This window comes from Neovison vison, chromosome 6 (assembly GCF_020171115.1).
Source record: "Neovison vison isolate M4711 chromosome 6, ASM_NN_V1, whole genome shotgun sequence".
Taxonomy (NCBI): domain Eukaryota; kingdom Metazoa; phylum Chordata; class Mammalia; order Carnivora; family Mustelidae; genus Neogale; species Neogale vison.
In genome coordinates this window covers 1191784-1209685 of record NC_058096.1, presented here as the reverse complement: position 1 = coordinate 1209685, position 17902 = coordinate 1191784, and the positions used below count along the sequence as shown (strand labels likewise).

Below are 17902 nucleotides of genomic sequence, written 5' to 3'. Positions count from 1 at the left end.
GAGGCCACACACGGAGCAGGACAAAGCACTGGTTCTCCTTGAGACAGACGGAGGACAAAGTCTGGACTGTTTGTGTCGCTTGCAGCTGGAGAAAATTCAAGGGCGTAAGAAGACGCTGTTTCTAGAATTCCGCTTTACTAGAAAATGTATTTTATTAATAGCATTTGAAGGTACAAATTAGCAGAGAATAAATACTTCATCATCTTCCCGCACACCACGGGGACACCACGGGAACCGAGCGTGGTTCGGGGCGGGTTTTCAAAGCTCGGGAAGAAAACACAGAAGCCGTCCCTGGGTCACCCGGGGAGTCTGTGCGAAGTTGGGGCTCCTGGTCAGAGGGGTGCGTGGTGGCCATGCCTGAGGCCCAGAAGGGGATTCTGGGCAGCGGCACGAGCCCTCCAGAGGCGGGAGTGACCGTCCTACTCGCCCCCTTGCCCCTCAGCACACTGCGCCCACCGCGAGGCAGGGCCCGGGGTGTCTGACCCCCGATGCCGCCCCACTCGCCGTGGCCTGCCCGCAGCCCCTCAGCCAGCCACGGGGTTCCTCTGTGCGTGGACCCAACAAAGCCCCAGAGCCCTGCTGAGGAACCTTCCAGCGCCCGAGCCGGGGAGCAGAGAGCCCCTCACGAGCCAACACAGGCCTCAGGCCCAGTTCTGCAAGGTGGGGGTTCGCCTTCCCGCCAACGCACAGGGCGCCTCCCGCGGGTCCAAGTGCAGGATGGGCAGGCTGAAACGCAGCAGGCCCGTGGGGATCCGGACGCCCTCCAGGAGCCCGAGCCCCCGCACCTCCTCACATCACACCGGCCCGGCCAGCAGCGGAGCCCTAGGCAGCCCACGGCGGGGGAAACACCGACAACGGGCGTGTGCCGTGGCTCACGTGGCTGTGGGCGGGGACCGTGACCCTGAAGCGATGGCGGGGCAGCCTTGCCTGCCTGCCGGGGCCAACGTGACCCCAAGGCCACACGGGCGCTGAGAGCAAGACGAGGCCACGTGTGCGGATGTCCCGGGCGCGGGGCCCACGAGGAGCCGGCGGCTCAGTAAGCCACCCTCCAGTGCGTGGGCTGCTCGCACGCCTCCTCCCGGTCCCCGCAGAACCGGTTGTACGTCGTCCGCGGGTCGAGCCCGAGGATCTCTCTCTCCTCGTGGATCCGAAAAGAGAACGTGGAGACCGAGGTTCCGATGAAGAACCTGCCAAGGAAGCAGAATCATGAGAGCCGCTCCCAGGGGCCCAGCAGCCACCGGCCTGACCTCTCACCCCGCAGCCCTGCGGCCAGGCCGGACGTGCGGGGAGCAGTGGCCACGGGTCCCACATGGGGGAGTTGAGAACGCGGCCAGCGCCCAGCAGTCTGGGGCTTGGGGGCGGGGTGCTGAGAGCCAGGCTGAGATCTGGGGACAGAGGTAGAAGAGGACCCCGGCCCCACGGCCTGCATGCACGGGCTCAGGGGCTCTGGGGACCCTACAGATGCGGAGAAACCAGTCCCCACACTCGAAGCGTGCTGGCCTCCTCCTGGGCCCGGTCCCCCCGCTCTCCCCCGGGGTGGGCCTGCCTCCCGCGACAACGACACACAGAGGGAGACCACAGCTGTGCTCCGCGGGACACGCGTGACGGGAGGCGTGGCCGGGCGCAGGGGAGCAGAGTCCCGGGTGGGGTCCCTACGGGGACGGGCGGGACCCAGTCCGATGGCGGTACCGGGGAGAACGCTGCGGGTGGGGAGCACAGCCTCGAGACGAAGCTGGGGGTCAGCCCAGTCCACACGGGACCAACCGCCACGGAGACGGACGGACCACGGCAGGGCCGACCGCGGGCAGAGGCACCTGGCGTGCGCGCAGATCCACTGGTCGATGATGGCCACGCCGCCGTCCCTGTACAGCTCCAGCTCCTCCCACGTGGGCTCGAACCTCACCATCTCCGGCAGCAGCTGCCTCAGCTGCTCGTGCTCTGCAGAGCGACGGAGAGATGGTCACCGGGGGCTCCGCGCGCACCGGGGGCTCCGCGGGCTCCGCGGCTCAGGTCCGAGGCTCCCGCACGAAACCCGGCGCTGCCTCCTGGCCATGCTGCGGGCTCGCAGGTGCACCTGGGCCCACCCGGGACGGGACGGGGGCCGGCAGACGGGGGCCGGCAGACCCGGAGCCGCGTACCCGCCCTGATGGCGTCCGTGGCCACGAACACCCTGTCCAGCTGGTGGGTGTTCATGAGGCTGCGAATCTTCTTCACGGCCCCATCCAGGCTGGGCACATCCTCTCTGTGGCCCCAGATGAAATCTTTTCTCCTCAGGTGAACCGCGAGGTACGGGCCCCCCCGCGCGGAGCCCAGCGTGACCTGGCAGAGGAGGACGGGGAGCGCTGAGTGTCAGGCGCCGCCAGCCCTCGGGACACCGCGAGCCCCCTCACGGCAGCGCCCGCCCACGGGCCCGTCTCGGCGAACTGGCGAATCACACACCCTCTATCCGAGCGCCATCAGGTAAACACGACTCTGGGAAAAACGTGCAAATTAGATGACCAAAACCACCTATTCCTGCATTTTCCCCAGAAATGCGATCCGCACGCCCCCGTAACCGCTGTGGGATCCCGCCGCTGCGCTGGAAGGCGCCCAGGGACCAGCGCCCGGAGGCTGGCGGGGACGCCTGTGACCCCGGAAGCGTCGCAGAACATCGCCCGCTCGGGACGGCAGCGTGTTACCCGCTGCGGTCAGGTGCAAACCCGACCCTCCAGTGACTTCTACGGACACCGACGACCCTGCGTCCGCCTGCGCCACCGTCACCGTCCCTGCTCTCTGCGGCTCCCGCGCCACCGGGCAGACGGCGCGGACCGGTCCGCTCTCACTCCCAGAGCGGCGCCTCCAGCTTGCCGAGGGGAAAGGGAGCCGAGCCTTCGCCCTGAGCTTGCGCGGGCACACGGGGACCCTCCCGAGGGGCGTCCGCAGCTACCCAGAGACTGGCTCGGTGACTGTGCGCCTGGGCGGGCGCCTTGCGTGAGCAGCGGGAGGCGCTACCTTCATCTTGGTCCAGTCCTCCTGGAAGGGGGTCCTGTCGGCCTCGTCCGTGGAGTTCAGGTACTTGCTTCGGAACTCGTCCCCCACGGCCCGCAGGTGCTTGGCAAACACCATGCTCCGCCGGGTCTGCGGGCGCAGAGAGCCGCTGCCGAGCGCCCCGCCCCGCCCCCGTCGTGCCCACCCCGCCCGGGAGCCCCGCAGCCCAGGCCGCCAACGGGCCCCCGACTGCGACAGGGAACCCCAGGACGCCGCCCCAGCACTCGTGGAGGTCGGACGCGGACGCGCTCCTCAGTCTGCTGGCGACAGCCCAGTGACCAGAACGCAGCCAGAACGATCCACCAGGACGGTCCCCACACGCAGGGACGGGCTCCCCACCGAAGGGAGCCACTGTCCTCACCACTAGCTCAGGGCCATGGTGCCCACGGGAGGCGCTGGCCCTGTGGGCAGCGATGACATAGGCCCCTCCGTGCTCCGGGAAGGACCCACTTGGGAGGCCCCCACGTCACGTGTCCAGGGAGCAGGGGTCTCTCGGGTCCTCCCGCCCAGCCGCCCACGGGAGCACCCCAACCCTCGGACAGGGCAGACCCCCCAAAGCACAAGCCAGCGGCCACGAGGAGGGGGCACGAAGCCCGATTCCGCAGGCTCCTGCCCGACCCACAGCACCAGGCACGCGCCCTGGGACGCAAACAAGCCGGTCACCCCCAGCAAGCGGCGGCGGGGCCAGAGCTCGCGGCAGGCTGCGTTTCTTGCAGCCATCGGAAGCAACAGCAACAGCCCCACCGTGAGAGCCGCCGACCAGCCGACCACGTGCCCCCGGCGGCCGTGCCCCCCCCGCCGCGCCCCCGTCTCAGATGTTCACAGATGCGCCGCGCCGTGTGGCGGGCCCCGGGGGGCACTCACGTTCCAGTACTCCTTCCCCCCGTAGTGGTCGTGCAGGAGGTTCTCGGCTCTGTCCAGCATCACCGACCTGTTTTGGAACGACACGGAGCGTCTCACGGCCGGTGCCGCTGCTACCGGCTGCCCCAGGTGCGCCGGGATCCGAGCTGAGCGCCTCCCGGGCGCACGCGGCCGTGCTGGGACCCCTCGGGGAGGAGGCTCCGCCCACACTTCCGGGGCGGGGGTGCAAGTTCTCCACGTCCGGGGACGGGGTCGTCCTCTCCTGTCCCAGCCACTGACCTGGGAGCAGCAAGGCCCCGGGACGACCCACACCAGACACAAAACAGGTGCAACGAGGCCGACGGTAAGACAGACGGCGCCGCGGGGGCCCAGCAGGAGCGCAGCCGCGTTCCTCTGCAAGGTTCTCTCCAGACTCGCGGCCGAGGGCCAAACCGCGCAGGACGACGCCTGCGTCCCATCTGCACGCAGCCCCCCGCGAGAACCCAGCTGTCCGTGCTGCTCGAGGCGCAGGCTCGCCCCCCTGCGAGAGCGCTCAACTGCTCCCCTGCAGAGCGAGGCCACGTCAGGCCCCGTCCAGGGCGACCAAACAGCCTGAAGCATCAGATTGGGCAGAGGGGACACACCAGCAGGGGCCATGTCCACTCAGACCTGGAGGACGCGGGGACACGTGTCTGGGAGAGGCGTGTGGCCTCCTACTCTGCCCTTGTCCCCGTGTCCCGAGTGGGACAGGGTGCCAGGGAGGGGATGGCGCGGGCAGGAGGCCGCGGCCACCCCTCTGACCACTCCGAAGTCCAGCTCCGAGGAGGCTGAGCGAGGGACCCACCTGCAGAGGCGAGCACGGGTGGGACCCGGGGTGACGTGGCTGGGGGCCGCGGTGGGCCACCTCCTCACCCCGGGTCAGCCACCCAGGCAATCACCGGGTCCGGTGAATGAGGAGGGTCAGATCGCTGCTCCCTTCCAGTCAGGCCTGAGCCCTCGCTGTCCCCTGCCCCCAGGACTGCACACCTGCCCGCCGCCCCCTCGGACGGGCCCCGTGCTATCCCGGTGTGACTGCGACTCCCCCGCCCACAAGCAGCAGAACGAGACGCCGGCCGTGGCTGCCCTCGCTGCAGAGACCCACGCGTGGGGACAGTCCCGAACCTGGTTCTCCCCAGGGACACGTGCGCCCTCCCCCTCCCTCAGCCCCACCTCACCGTGGCCCGAGTATGGGGTGCGGACGAGGTTTACCTCTCCCGTGCTTGCCACACAGGCCACAGCCAAGAGGGATCCCCACGCCAGCAGGACGACGCGCGCACACAGGCACACACACGCACGCACACACACGCGCTGCCTCGCCGGCCGGTGACCAACGGAGCCCGCGGCGCTCACCTGGCCGACGTGTTCCTCAGCAGCACCGGGGCCATGATGGAAGCCGACCCCTGGACGGACAGACACGAGACGTTGAGCGCTCTCGTTTCTTCGTAGCCCCAAAACCATCCCCTGGAAAACAAGAGCCTCCGTCAGCCTCTGCCCAGACGCGGACGGCTTCACCCCGACACGCCGGCCCCACTCTCGGGGAAGAGCGACCGCTCGGGACTCCGGCCAGTGATGCTCTCCTGAGATCCTGCGAAGAAACCACGACCCCCATCCGATTCCACGGGGTCGGGGGGCCGCTCGGGGAACTGCGGCCGGCAGAGCGCGCAGAGGGGCGGGAATGGGACGCAAACGGGGCCTCTTGGCCAGAGCCCGGGCAGTAACGGCCCCAGAACAGCCGCGCCCCGGCCACGACCTCCCGGAGCGCGGAGTTCCGAGCCCCCAGCCATTCGGAGGCTTTGTCCACGGGAGCTGCTGGGGGGACGGCCCGCCGCGGGCAGGTCTCCTGACGGCAAAGGGGTCCGGGCGAGCTGAGCACCGTGGCTGCCGCGGCCCCGCCCCGCCGCACCTGTAGTACTCGTGCTTGTCCGGCGAGTACAGCAGCGGGTCGAGGCACGGCCGCTCGTCCACCTTCTCTTCCCAGGTCCCCTCCTTCCACCCCTCCGCGTAGCTCTGCAGGACGTACACCTGGTCGATGAAGGGCCCGCCGGACTCTGGAACAGGCCAAGGACAACCGCGTGACGAGAACCAGAAACGGGTGCGGCACGAGAACCACCTTGTCCTTTAAGGCCCCTCCTTCCCGCGCACCGCGGAGAGCTCACGGACGCAGACGCGGGACGCAGCGGCATCAGGGCACGAGGTCCCAGAAGGCGGAGAGGCGCTGCCTGGGGCGGCGGAGCTCACGCTGCTGCTTGCTCTCAGGGGCTCCTCACCTGCCCCCGCTTCCAGCCGCTGGGCCTGCCCTCGCCACCCCACGCTCCCGGTCCTCACGACAGCCACGGGCCCCACGCGTGCTGTCCCCCACGCTGCCAGCACACGCTCCCCTCCCTGCAGGGACCAGCCTCGTGGGGACTGCTCCCTTCAGGGCTGACCCTGACCCCTCAGGAAGCCATTTAAATCCCAGGACACCAGCTAGCCACAGCCTCCCGCCCCACAGCCCGTTGCCCTTCCCGCTCTCATTTTCTCCGAGCCAGTCCTCGCCATCCGGGTCCTCCTCCCGGTCACCTGGCTTCCGCCTCCCCGCTCCCCACGGGAGCCCCAGGAGAGCAGGAGTCCGCGTCCGCCCTGCCACGGCACCCCCTCCCCTCGGAACCTGCTGGCCACGCGCACAGTGTTCACGAAGACGGGGGAGCGGAGCCCGGCCACAAGAGAGCCGCCCCGAGTGCAAGTCTGCTGTCTCCTCCACCCTCCCCCTCGCTTGGCTGCACTGCGGGTGGGGTCTGGTCCTGGAGCTCCAGAGGCCCCAGTCACAGGAAGGCCAAGAGGCCCGCTGCCCTGTTGCACGTGTCCCCGCAGCAGGTCCCAGGACAGGCTCCCTTCCCTCCCCCTCTGTAGAGGGAGACAGCTGGGCAGGTGGAGGCCAAGCGGGTCCGCCCGCCCGCGGCATGTCACCCAGGATGGCCGCCTTCTCTGCCCCAGCTGCTCTGGCCCCAGGCTTGAGGCTTCAGGAGCAGCAGGGAGGGGACGGGGCGCCCCACCCCACATAACCCGTGTCCCCCACTGAGCACCACCTCACGTGGTGGAGGCTCACACCCGTCCCTGTATCTGCCTGTCAAGAAACCCCCTGGCCACAGCCCTGTGCGGAGGTGAAGGGCTGTTTCCCGGGGAGGCTCCATGACCCGTGGCTGAGACAAGTCTGAGGCCGATGCCCAGACTCGGTCAGACCAGGCGCCCGGCAACGGCGCCCGTCATGGGTCCCAGAAGGATGCGCTCCACACGTGCTTCTTCCAAATCTCAGAGTTTGCTTCTTCCCCGTGAACGAAGGTTCTAACAGGTCCGTATCGTCCCATGCCTGCAGCCGTCTCGGGACTGACCCCGCCACGGGAACGGCCCAAAGGGACGGGGACTAAGGTGCCGTGAGAGCAGAATGTGGAAAACGCAGACGCGCAGTGGCGGCCAGAGCTCCGGGGGTCCTCCACATCGCGTCCTCGCCCCCTCGTCCCCCCTCGTCCCGGCTGAGGGGGCAGCAGAAGGGTGTCGCGGCCTTTTAAGCGTGTGTCTTCTGGAAACACAGGGCTGAACTCCGCACACCCTCGCCCTGAGAAGATCCTCGACTTCGCTCTCTGAAAAGTGGAGACTGAAAAGCAGGATTCAGGGGAACGAGACACACTATGACGAGAATCTTCGCCAGCAGCGCAGGGAGATGCCAGCAGGTCAGCGTCCCCTGGGGCACAGACAGCTGTCCCTTGGGGACACAGGGCCGTCTCTGCATGGGAGGCCGCCTGGCCCCTGCACGGGCAGCCTCCCCACCGCCGTGGGAGCACCCTGCGCGGGCTCACCCGCTGCCCCAGGCTTCAGAGGCAGGAGCCATGCGCTCGCAGACTTCGGATCTGCGTCCCTAGACCAGTTCTGGAAGGAGCAGGACGGCGGCGAACTGTGAGTGCGAAACGGCAGCGAGGCCCCGCGCACACAAGGGTCAGCGCGCCCGGCCGCACACAGCCGCTGACCGCCCGCGACCACGGCCTCACCTGCAATGAACTGCTCGTACTCGATGACCGGGATGTTTCTGTTGAGACTCGGAAGGTCGAAGAAGTCGGACCAGGGAATGCGCACCTGGTGGATGTCCGGGCTCTGCCAGTGGTAGAGGCGGCCCCACGGGGGCAGCACCAGCACCCACTCCTCGGTCTCCAGCAGCGTCTTCAGGAGGGAGGCCACGCGGATGTACACGTCCCTGCGGAGGTTGAAGCCCTCTGGGGGGTTGACGTCGTACAGGAGGTACCTGGGGGCGGCAGGAGAGCGGCGCTTGCGCAGTTCCGGGTGAGGAGGGGGCAGCGGCCAGCGCGCGGGCACAGCCCACCACTCACGGAGCCGGCGAGGGGCAGCAACCACCCGCCCTGCGACCGGCGGAGTCTGGGCCACAAGAGCCCGAGGACCGGCCCGCGGGGGCTCGTCCGGTCTCCCGCCGGCTCCACTCAGCGGTCACCGCAGAGCCCGCCCGTCTGCGGGATCCGGAGGGAGCCAGAGCCTCCACACGCGTCGGTTCACGCAGGACACCCGTGAGCAGCCGCTGCGCGGACGCGGGGACGCGTCCCCAGGTCTAGCGAAGACCGTCGCCGGCAGCGCCCGCTCTGTGCTCCGGCCCGCGCCCGCCGGCCCTGACACCGCGCGGCTCCCGGGCCCGCGCAGACCCCGCCGCGACCGAGGACGCGGGGACGTAACCCCCGCCCGCAGCCGCAGGGGCCCCGCGGACCATCCCGGGCCGTCAGCGCGCGGCGGGGGCCGCTCGGGCTGAGCCCCGGGAGCGGCTGGACCGCAGACACCCGTTTCCCGCCGCGGACGCTCCCGCGGGCAGAGGGGCGGCCCCGCGCGGACACGCCCAGGAGGTCGGGCCGGGCCCCGCGCCGGCCGCTCCACGTGACCCACAGCCGGCCTTCCGGGGCCTCCGGGACGCCGCAGCGGCCCCCGCCTAGCCCGGCTCGCGGCGCAGTTCCGACGGCGGGTGCGGGTGCGGGGGTGCGGGTGCGGGTGCGCGCCGTGGAGCCCGCCCCGCCCCGCCCCCGCGGCCCCGCGCTCTCACCGTCTGCGGGACGCCGCCCCCGACAGGATGTCGGCCGCCGACTGGCCGGGCCAGAACTCCTCGCCCGACCCCGAGGCCGGCGGCCAGGACGCCGCTTCCAGCAGCACCAGGAAGACGACGCCGAGCGCCGCCATGGCCACGGGCGGCCACGCACTTCCGGCGGCCGCGCCCCGCCCCGGAAGCGCCCCCGCCCGCCCTCCGCCGCGCGTCTCCTGAAGCCACGGCAACGCCACGCGTGCGTCTTGCGTCATTCCGAGGCCGGGCGTCTCCCGGAGCGGAAGTTTCTCGCGGGCGGCGCGGGGCGCGGGCCGGGCAGGTGCCGGGCCTGTGGTGCGGCGGGTCTAGGGGCGGGGCCCCGCGTCTGTGGGCGGAGCCAGAGGGCCGGGGCGGGGCCTGGGTGTGGGCGGAGCCAGGCGGGGCGGGGGCGGGGCCAACCTGGGAGCGGGGCCGCGCCGGGCGGAGCGCGACCGAGGTGGGCTCCCGCCGGTGTGCGCGGGGCGCGGGTCTCGGCCTCCGCGGGCGGCCGGCGGGGTTCGGGGCCGGCAAGCCGCAGGGCCGACCCGAGGCCCGCATAGCTGGCCAGGTACGGCCCCCGCGCCGCGGACCCGCCCGGCCCGGTGACCCGCAGAGCCGTTTCCGGGGGGACGAGGTGTCTCCCGCTGGGTGGGGGGTTCTCACTGTGGAAGACCGCGGTTCGGGGGCGGCACAGCGGCCCTCTGTGTCGACGGGCTCAGGACGCCGGAGCGGCTGGGGTGGGAGCTGCATCTGAGGAGCCGGACCTTGGGGTCAGCAGGCCAGCGGCTCCCGCGCCCCGTCCCTGGGCAGCCCGGGTCTGCACCGACCTGCGCGTGGGGCTGCGCGGCGGCTGCAGGGGTCCCGCAGGAAGCTCAGGGCGGTGCGGGGCAGCCTTGCTTCCGGGCCCCTCCGGCCACCCCTCGCTTTCCCGGCACCGCCCTCCCCTCCCCCCAGCAGCTCCCCGGGGACACTGTCTCTCTTGGAGGCGCTTAACTCCGCGTGGCTCCTGCCCGAGGGGGACCCTTTGGGTGACCGGAGCCTTCCTAGTTTCTGGCATGAAATGCATCCTGGGTCCCGAGCCGGGGGAGGGTGGCCTCAGCCTGTGCCCAGCAGTGTAGGGACCCGCGGGCGGGGGCAGCGAGGGGGGACGGAGTGGTGGACACGTGCACACCCCCGCTCCCTCCGGGCTTCTCCTCGCCTGCCGGAGCTCCTCTACTGTCCAGCGCGCAGACCAGGTGTTTGCCGGCTGCCCTCGGCCTGCAGAGCACACAAGGTCACCTCCGGGTTCTCTGCTCCAGGAGGGCCAGCAGCACGTCCCCCCGTCCCCCGACCTGCCCTTCAGCCCTCGTCCCTGGGGCTGGATTCTTGTTCTTCTCTGTCTCAGTAAAGCCGTCCCCAGACTATTCCCAGCACTGTCTGTCCTGACCTTTCAGCCGCAGAACAGAAAGGACAGAAGTGGGGGCCTGTGTGCTGCCCCCAACAACCCTGGCGCCTCCCACCATGCCGACTGCGCCCAGCCTGTTCCCCTGGTGTTGCCTCTACTATTTTAGAGTAAATGACGTTTTTGGCAATGACATCAACTTGTTCCACTTGAAGTATTTCTGTATGTATCTCTGAAAACTGGACATTTTCTCACAGCCACGATATCATTAATTCACAAAAAAATGTGCTATTTATGCTATAACATCAAGTGCGCTGTCCCATGCACGGGCCCCTCGTGGTTTCAGAACGCCCTTCATCTCGACAGGTTTGCTCAGATCAGGACCCCCCTTGGTTCTCCAGAGGAACACCGGTGGATCTGTGTGAGGAGATGGGTTATAGGGATGGGCTCAGTGGGCTGGGCAGGCCCGAGGCCCCAGGATCTCTGTCGGCAAGCGGGGGGCCCAGGGAGGCGGGTGGTGTTGGTCAGTCCAAGTCCAAAGGCCCGAGAACCGGGGGCTCCATTGTCTGAGCACAGGATGAAACGGGTGTCCCAGCTCAAGAAGGGGGAGAGAATTCACCCTTTCTTCCTCCTTTTGGTTCTACCCGGGCCCTCAGAGGGTTGGGTGAAGTCCACCCATCTGGGGAAGGGGATCTTTGGTCTGTCCACCAATTCAAACGCTAACGTCTTCCGGAAGCTTCCTCAGGGGCACACCCACAGATGGATGTTTTCCCAGCGCTCTGGGGGGACTTATCTGGACGAGCTGACTCAGAGAATGCGTCACCACAGGCTCCTTGTCTGAACCCGCCACCTGGACACCGGGTGGATCCTCCGCCTTCCCTCTCCCTCCTCCCCTCCCCCTCCTCCCGATCCTCCCCTCCTCCCTCCCCTTCCCTCTCCCGTAATCCAGAGGTTGCTGTTCAACCTCTGGATTATGGAAATGACCCAGGAGAGGTCTGTGAGTCTTTCTCAGAAAAAATAAGTCAGTAAGAAAAATAACCAAATTCCTTCTTCCCCTGCACAATGGGAGTCATACTGAAGGTTTCCTGCCCCAGTGTGAAGCCGGAGCTCACACCATCCTGTCCTCCCCCCCACTACCGCATCTGCCGGAGGGGACTTTGCCACAAGAGGGCAAGAGAGTCCTTTGACAGCAGGGATGGAGGCCCTGGGCAGAGGGAAGGGGCTGGGGAAAGGGCCGACCTGGAGCACACAGGGCCAGGCCCCGTTTCTTCTGCCCCCAAGAGCGGGGAGCTGCTCCCACCCAAGGTTCCCCCAAGGCTGAGCCGCAGGAGCCACCCCTGAGGGGGAGAAGGAGAGGGAAGCCCTTTGACCTGGGGTCCAGCAGGTGTGCTGTGTGAGTCCCGGGGTCTCGGGAGATCCCAGCCCTGAGGTGGCCGGGATGTGGAGGGCAGGCGGCTCTAAAGAAGAACCTAGAGATTCTTCGGGAAGCTGGGCTTCCAGGAGGAGGTCCTGCTAGAGCCAGGGAAAGAGTGGGGGGAAGGGGCAGCTTTAGGGCCACCTGGCCCCACCTTGGGTCCGCAGAAACAACCCCAGGGTGGGCAGGGAGGGGGTCGGGCCACGGGGGCTGCAGGAGGTAACTCACTGTGGCCGAGACCCCTCCGAGTCCTTCATCTGGAGAGGTGGGCGGCAGACGCTGCGGGGCTGGGGAGACAGTTGGGGGAAGTGGGTGTGGGTGTGGACGGGGCCGAGAAGCACGCTGAGGCGGGGGGGGGGCGCGCACACACCCCGGTTCACACTGTTTTCACACCAGGGACGCCCTGCTTTTCAGTGTTCAGAGTGAGTTACCGGGACCCGTGAGCAAGACGTGTCTGGACGGTGCGGAGCTCCCTATGTCCTTGCCTGTCACAATGTCCCGCCGCAGAGTCCTGCTTCTGTCCCCAGAAATGCATAGCAGAGCTGACTGCCAGGTGAGTCACCGCTGGTGAGAAGCCAGGGACTTCCGGTTAGGCCAGGAGCCACGAGAGCTTTTTAACAGGAGCCTCTTGGGCCTGCCTGCTAGGACTGCTCTCGAGGGACAGCCCCAGTGCTCTGGGGACCCAGGCCACCAAGTGACCAAGACGTGAAGGCATGCCGATTCCTGCGGTCGGCACGTGCGTCTGGCTTCCCTACGGGACCTGCCCACAGTGGGACCCACCGTCATCTCGGGTGGTGGCGGACCAGGACCTGCAGAAGGGCCAGTCCGGGGAGTCCCAGGGCTCCGCAGTGAAAGTGCTGCTCAGTGCTCCCGCCCTGCGACCTTGCAGGCCACCTCCCCCCGAGGCAGAACCACAGCCTTTCCCTGGACTTGTGTCCTGCTGCCTGGGAGACAACCCTGCCGCCTCACGTGGGGAAAGCCACCGACCCATCTCAGAACTAGGTCATGGGGGTGGGGAAGGCCTGCGGGGGGCACCGCTCGCAGGGATGCTGGCTCCGGGTGGCGGGGAGGACGCTGCCTGGCGGGTCCCCGGGGCTGGGTCCTGAGGCTGACCTGTGTGTGGGGCGCAGGGCCTCTCCCCTCTCCAGGCAACGAGGGGAAGCTAGACTCCCAGTGAAAAGTCAGCCCCTCACGGCCGGTCCACAGTTCAGGAAAACAACTTGGCCTGCCCCAAGGCAGGTGACTCAGGACGTCCTTTGCAGATGCCCTGGGTCCCTCCTTCGTGGCTCAGGGTACTCCAGCGCCTCGCGTGGGCCTTCCGGGTGGGCTTCCTGCTGGGGCTGAGCCGGGGAGCCACCGGGTCCCCGAGACGGTGGGAAGAGCCGTGAGTGTGCGCGGGTGGGGCCAGGACTCTGGGAATGGCCCACAGCCTTTCTGGAATCAAAACACTAGCAAATGTCAAAACGTGCGTAATTTGTTTTACCGAAACAGGCTGCTTATTTGTGTCTGGAAGGCTTGTGTCCAAGGATGCGTCTTGGCCCTTCTCAGAGGATCGCGTCAACGGAAACACACACAGATGGTGGGGGTCTGGGGGCTCGGGACGAAGGGCAGGACAGGAATTCATGCGGGCTGCAGGGAGACCCCACCCACGGAGCCCTGGGGGGACGACTCCACGTGACCCTTGCGCTCTCGGTTTGGGGCCCTGGATCCCGCCACGGTTGTGAGTTCTTCCAGACCTGCCCAGGGCAAACTTGGGGGCTGCGGTCAGATCCCGCCCGTGAGAACCTGGGAGAGGCTGGGTGTCCTTTATCCCATGGTCGGGCGGCCTAGTGCACTGGAGCTGGGGGGCCCGCCGCCCCAGCACCCAGGTGACCACAGACTCGGGCTCGTCCCCGCTGCTGTGCCCGTCACTGCTGTTGCAGGCCTCCCTCCGCCCAGAGGCTGTGGCTGATGCTGTCCTCTGCCACCCTGTGACCACCGGCAACCTCCAGCTCCTTCCCTCCCGTGGGCTTCCCTTCTCCGCCGGGGACGTCTCCGCCCCCCAGCCTCTTCTCTGCCCCTTTCAGAAGGTCCAGGCTCCTTTTGCTCAACAAGGTGGTGACAGACACACCACCACCGTGGGGGTGGGCCACGCATCCCTGGGCTCGGTGGGAGGCAGATCAGGCGAGTGGACAGAGCCCAGTGGGCTGTGAGGTTGTCCTTATCAGAGACACAGCGAGGGACGCAGCGTCTTTACTGGGCAAGGGGTCCCGTCCTTGCCAGCATGAAACGCCGCCATCGTCATCTGTGAAACAGTCTCTCTGTCTCTGGCCTTTGGGTCCTGACCCGCGGACCTACCTGCCAGCGTCGGCCCGGGACACAGTTCACTCCTCCGGACGGCGCTGTAGCCAGGCCCTTCCGCGCGTCCCTTCAAACACGCCTGCCTGCACGGCCGTCCCCGTGACGTCAGAAGCGGTGACGTCTCCCATCCCACAGGAATCTTCCTGGGACTGCGCAGGGAGTCTGGGCACAGTCGGGAACATTGCCACTGACGTGACACGGAGTTGCTCGGGAATGGGTCTCTCGACTTATTTAGAACTTTGGGGGAAGTTTTCTGGTTTTCTTCTCTGTCAGGTCTTCTCCTCCTGGGCTCATTCCTGGGCTTTATTGCCAGCGCAAATGGTGTGCTTTCCCCCATAAATGTTACCTATTGTTTTAATAAATTGTATTATTTTTCTATACTGACCTTAAAATTGGCCACTTGTAATTCTTGCTGTTTGCCATTGATTTGCCAATTGGGGTTTTCCTAGTCAAGCAGCCCTCGGAGTGTGCGATTAATGGTAGCTTATCTCTGCCTTCAGTGTTCGTGATCACGTGTATTTCCTTGTGTTACTACGCTTGTGAGGAGTCAGATGAAAAATCGGGCATCTTCCTGTTGTTCTCCTTGTTAAGGTTGCGTTTATGTGTTTAGCTCAGTGATAGGAAGCGGGAGAGCGTGCACGAGCGAGGGGAGGAGAGAGGGAGAAGGACCGGCAGGCTCCCCTCCGGGAACGGAGCCGGACGCGGGGCTCGATTCCCATGACCCTGAGATCACGACCTGAGCGGAAATCAGCCGTCGAGGCTCCACCGGCGCAGCCCCCAGGCGCCCCGTCTCTTGTTCCCGACTAGAACGTGAAGGGTTCTGATGTGGGGTCTGCAAACTCGGGCCCAGGGGTCAGATCCAGCCCACGTGGCCCCTTTTCCTAAATAAAGTTCTACCGGCACGCGGCCGCTCCCGTCATTAAGTGCAGCGTAACGGCTGCGTTCTGGCGGCGGCGGCCTTGAGTGGGCGGGAAGAGGCCCGCTGGCTTGAGAACCCGGAAAGCTTTGCTCTGACCTTGCACGCACGTTTGCTGACCCCAGTCTAGCATTAGCTCAACGTGTGTCAGGGCTGGGGACTTTCCCCACTCTTGTTTGCTCCCTAAAGTTCTCATGGCTGCGTGTGTCGAAATTCAGGATTCGATACCCAGTTTTCCCACACGCTTTTTGGGGAACCGACTGTCTTTTGAGATGGCGAGAGCTTTGCCTCTTTAATCTCTTACCGTAACGCGTCGTAGGGACGGATTTTGTGACGTTGAGTCCCGTTACGGTCCCGGGATGGACGGCACTTGCTCCTGCTGGCTTCCGTGCTGTTCGCCGCTGCTTTTATTCGGGTTCGTGCCTACTGCAAGTCTTGCGTCCCTCATACGGATGCCGTGTGTCCTAGCAGCGTGCACGTGTGTGTGAGTGTGAGTGTGAGTGTGTGAGTGTGTGTGTGAGCGTGTGTGTGAGTGTGAGTGTGATCCCACCACTGGGTTTCCACTAACTGTACGGACTGAACTGCGATGCTCCGTCTTCTGGGCTTGGGAGCGAGTCACTCTTGGTAACAACTGAAACGTGTCCAGCTCTTTCTACGCAAACGGTTGTATCCATTTCCTGTGAGTCTCTCCTCGACAAGCACACCCTGTGTATTAGCTACTGTTTCCACGTTCGCTGGACGGATGAGGAAACTGAGGCTCCCGGCATGTGCGTGGCCCGCCCGAGGCCACACGCCGCTGGCGAGGAGTGAAGGCGGACAACCCCCCGCCGAAGCTGCCGGCGCCTGGAGCCTCTTTAAGGTTAAACCTTCGACTGTTTTTTCCTGCTCCCAGGCCATTGGACTAATTAGATTTCCTGTTTCTACCCGAGTTGCTTTGTACTTGAAAAATGTATTTCCTGAGAAAATCATCCATGGAATCTAGCTTTTGAAATGTATTGCTAGGATCTGGAACACGATCGTTTCCCGAGATCCCCCCTTCTCTTTCCTCCTCGCTCCCTTTGTTCTGGGGTTCGCATGGGCCGCCGGAGTGGCCTCTGTCCCAGGGCAGCAGAGCGGCCGCGGCCGTGTGCTCTGTGGGACGTCAGCCGTCTTGCTTTGTGGCAGGGATTTGCCCAGAACTTGTTTTCATGCAGGCGATCGAGAACGTGTCGGACGGCCTGGAATATCATGGGCACAGACGACACAGATGCGTTTTCGAGATGAACCCAGGCACAGCTCCCGGACACAGAGTCTCGTTAATGCATAGATCGGGCTGGGAGGTGATTGTCAGTGGAGGCACATCACAAAGTCACATCCCAACACCCGCTCCAAATCTGGGAACGCGGAGTTTGGTGGCTGGTCAGCAAGGTCTCCAGTGCCTGGCGCTGGTGCGGTTTGCGGCCCTGAGCTCCAGTGCCTTGACGCTGCCGGGAGGTTACGGGGCTTCCGGGAGGAGCTGCGGGCACCGTGGAGGGAGGCGGGGAGGTAATCCGCGTGCTTCCCAGTTGGAACCTTCTACACGGCATAGTCCTGTCCCGGCAAGTTATTTCCAAAGGGGCTTAGAATCGAGCCCCAAATACCACCCGAGGCCATGGATGGGATGCTGGGAGCTTCACAGTTGACGGCGGTGGTGTCAGATGTGGACCGCCGAGCACACACCGAGTAAAGCCCGCGCGTGCGGAGTCCTGCCCCGAGCCCAGCTGGCCACGCGTGGCGGCTCTTCCAGCCTCTTCTGACTCCTTGGAGGTGGGCGCCCTCCTCCACGCTGGGGGTCCTTGGGCGTCAACCACAAGAGGGCTGCTGGGTCTCAGAGCAAACAGCCGGTGTGGGGGTGGCAGAGGAAGTCTGGGTCCCCCAAGCTCTCGCCCTCAGCACCTCTGTCTGTCTCTCCGCTCCCTCAGTCTCTGTCCCCAGCACCCACCCCGGTCCAGGGCCTCGCGCACAGGCTGCAGAGAGAGATGCACATTTTCTGAATATCACACGTTTCCGGGGGTTGAGGTCTGGAGCCTGAACTCCTCAGAGGTCTGGGTTCAGGCTGCATATAACACCGTTGGCACCCACTGACCTTCCACAGCCCCACAGCCTCTCGGAATGAGGACAGACTGGGTCTGGGAGAGAGTTCCCACAGCTGGCCAGTCCCTCCAACTCCCTGGAGCCGTTTGCAAACAGTCCCACAAAGCCTGCCGGGCTGGAATGTCCACCATCTAGCGGGGCCACGTCTGCAAACCACAGCTTCCTATGTCCAGCTCACAGAGTGGGAAAGCTGGAGGCTGAGAACCTCAGAAAACCCCTCTGGAAGCTCGCAGGCGCTTTGCGGGCAGCTGGGGGATAGTCAGCGCCTTGGGAACCTTCTCCGCCTGGATCGCGCCCCACCCCCAGCATCTAACCGCCCCCTCTGTCAGGCCCGGTCCCTCTGGCCACTGCCCTCACCTCCTCCCCGCCTTGCAGCTGCTGCCCCATCGAGAATCTCTGGACAGCTGGGGAGGACGGTGCCCCCGCCCCGTCCCAGACACCCCGACACCCCTGCCTCGGGTCCCGCATTTGCTGGCCTCCCTTGGCCCCAGCAGCTCACACGCTCTCCGGGGCTTCTCACCCTGAGCCTGGAGATCAAGAAGGCACTCCGCCCGCTCCCCTCTCCTCCACAGCTGGCCCTGACCATCCCCTCTGCTCACCAGCCTCGCTCCCAGCCCCACTGTCCCTCCCTGGACCGCCCTCCACGTCCATGTCTGAAATCTCCCGCGAGTTCACCCACTGCAAACGTGCTTGTTTCTGCCATTTTATTTGACTTGGGGGAGGGGCTCCTTCCTCCCCACAGCAACC

General features: G+C 66.2%; 1 protein-coding gene and 1 long non-coding RNA gene across 2 annotated transcripts; one reads left to right on the top strand and one right to left on the bottom strand.

Moving 5' to 3' along the window:
• Nucleotides 1-951: 951 nt before the first annotated feature.
• On the bottom strand, nt 952-9111 carry POFUT2 (protein O-fucosyltransferase 2). Its single transcript, XM_044250809.1, has 9 exons — nt 8978-9111; nt 7929-8179; nt 5810-5954; nt 5257-5367; nt 3892-3958; nt 2992-3117; nt 2139-2319; nt 1815-1938; nt 952-1187 (listed from the first exon to the last, which is right to left on the bottom strand). Exons 1-9 carry the CDS (start codon nt 9109-9111, stop codon nt 1034-1036), a joined length of 1293 nt encoding a protein of 430 aa, XP_044106744.1. The 3' UTR covers nt 952-1033.
• A 393-nt stretch (nt 9112-9504) lies between these two features.
• On the top strand, nt 9505-14507 carry LOC122908264. The gene is made up of 3 exons (XR_006384947.1): nt 9505-9560; nt 12202-12340; nt 13279-14507. It is a non-coding gene; the product is annotated as an uncharacterized LOC122908264 (long non-coding RNA).
• Nucleotides 14508-17902: the final 3395 nt, after the last annotated feature.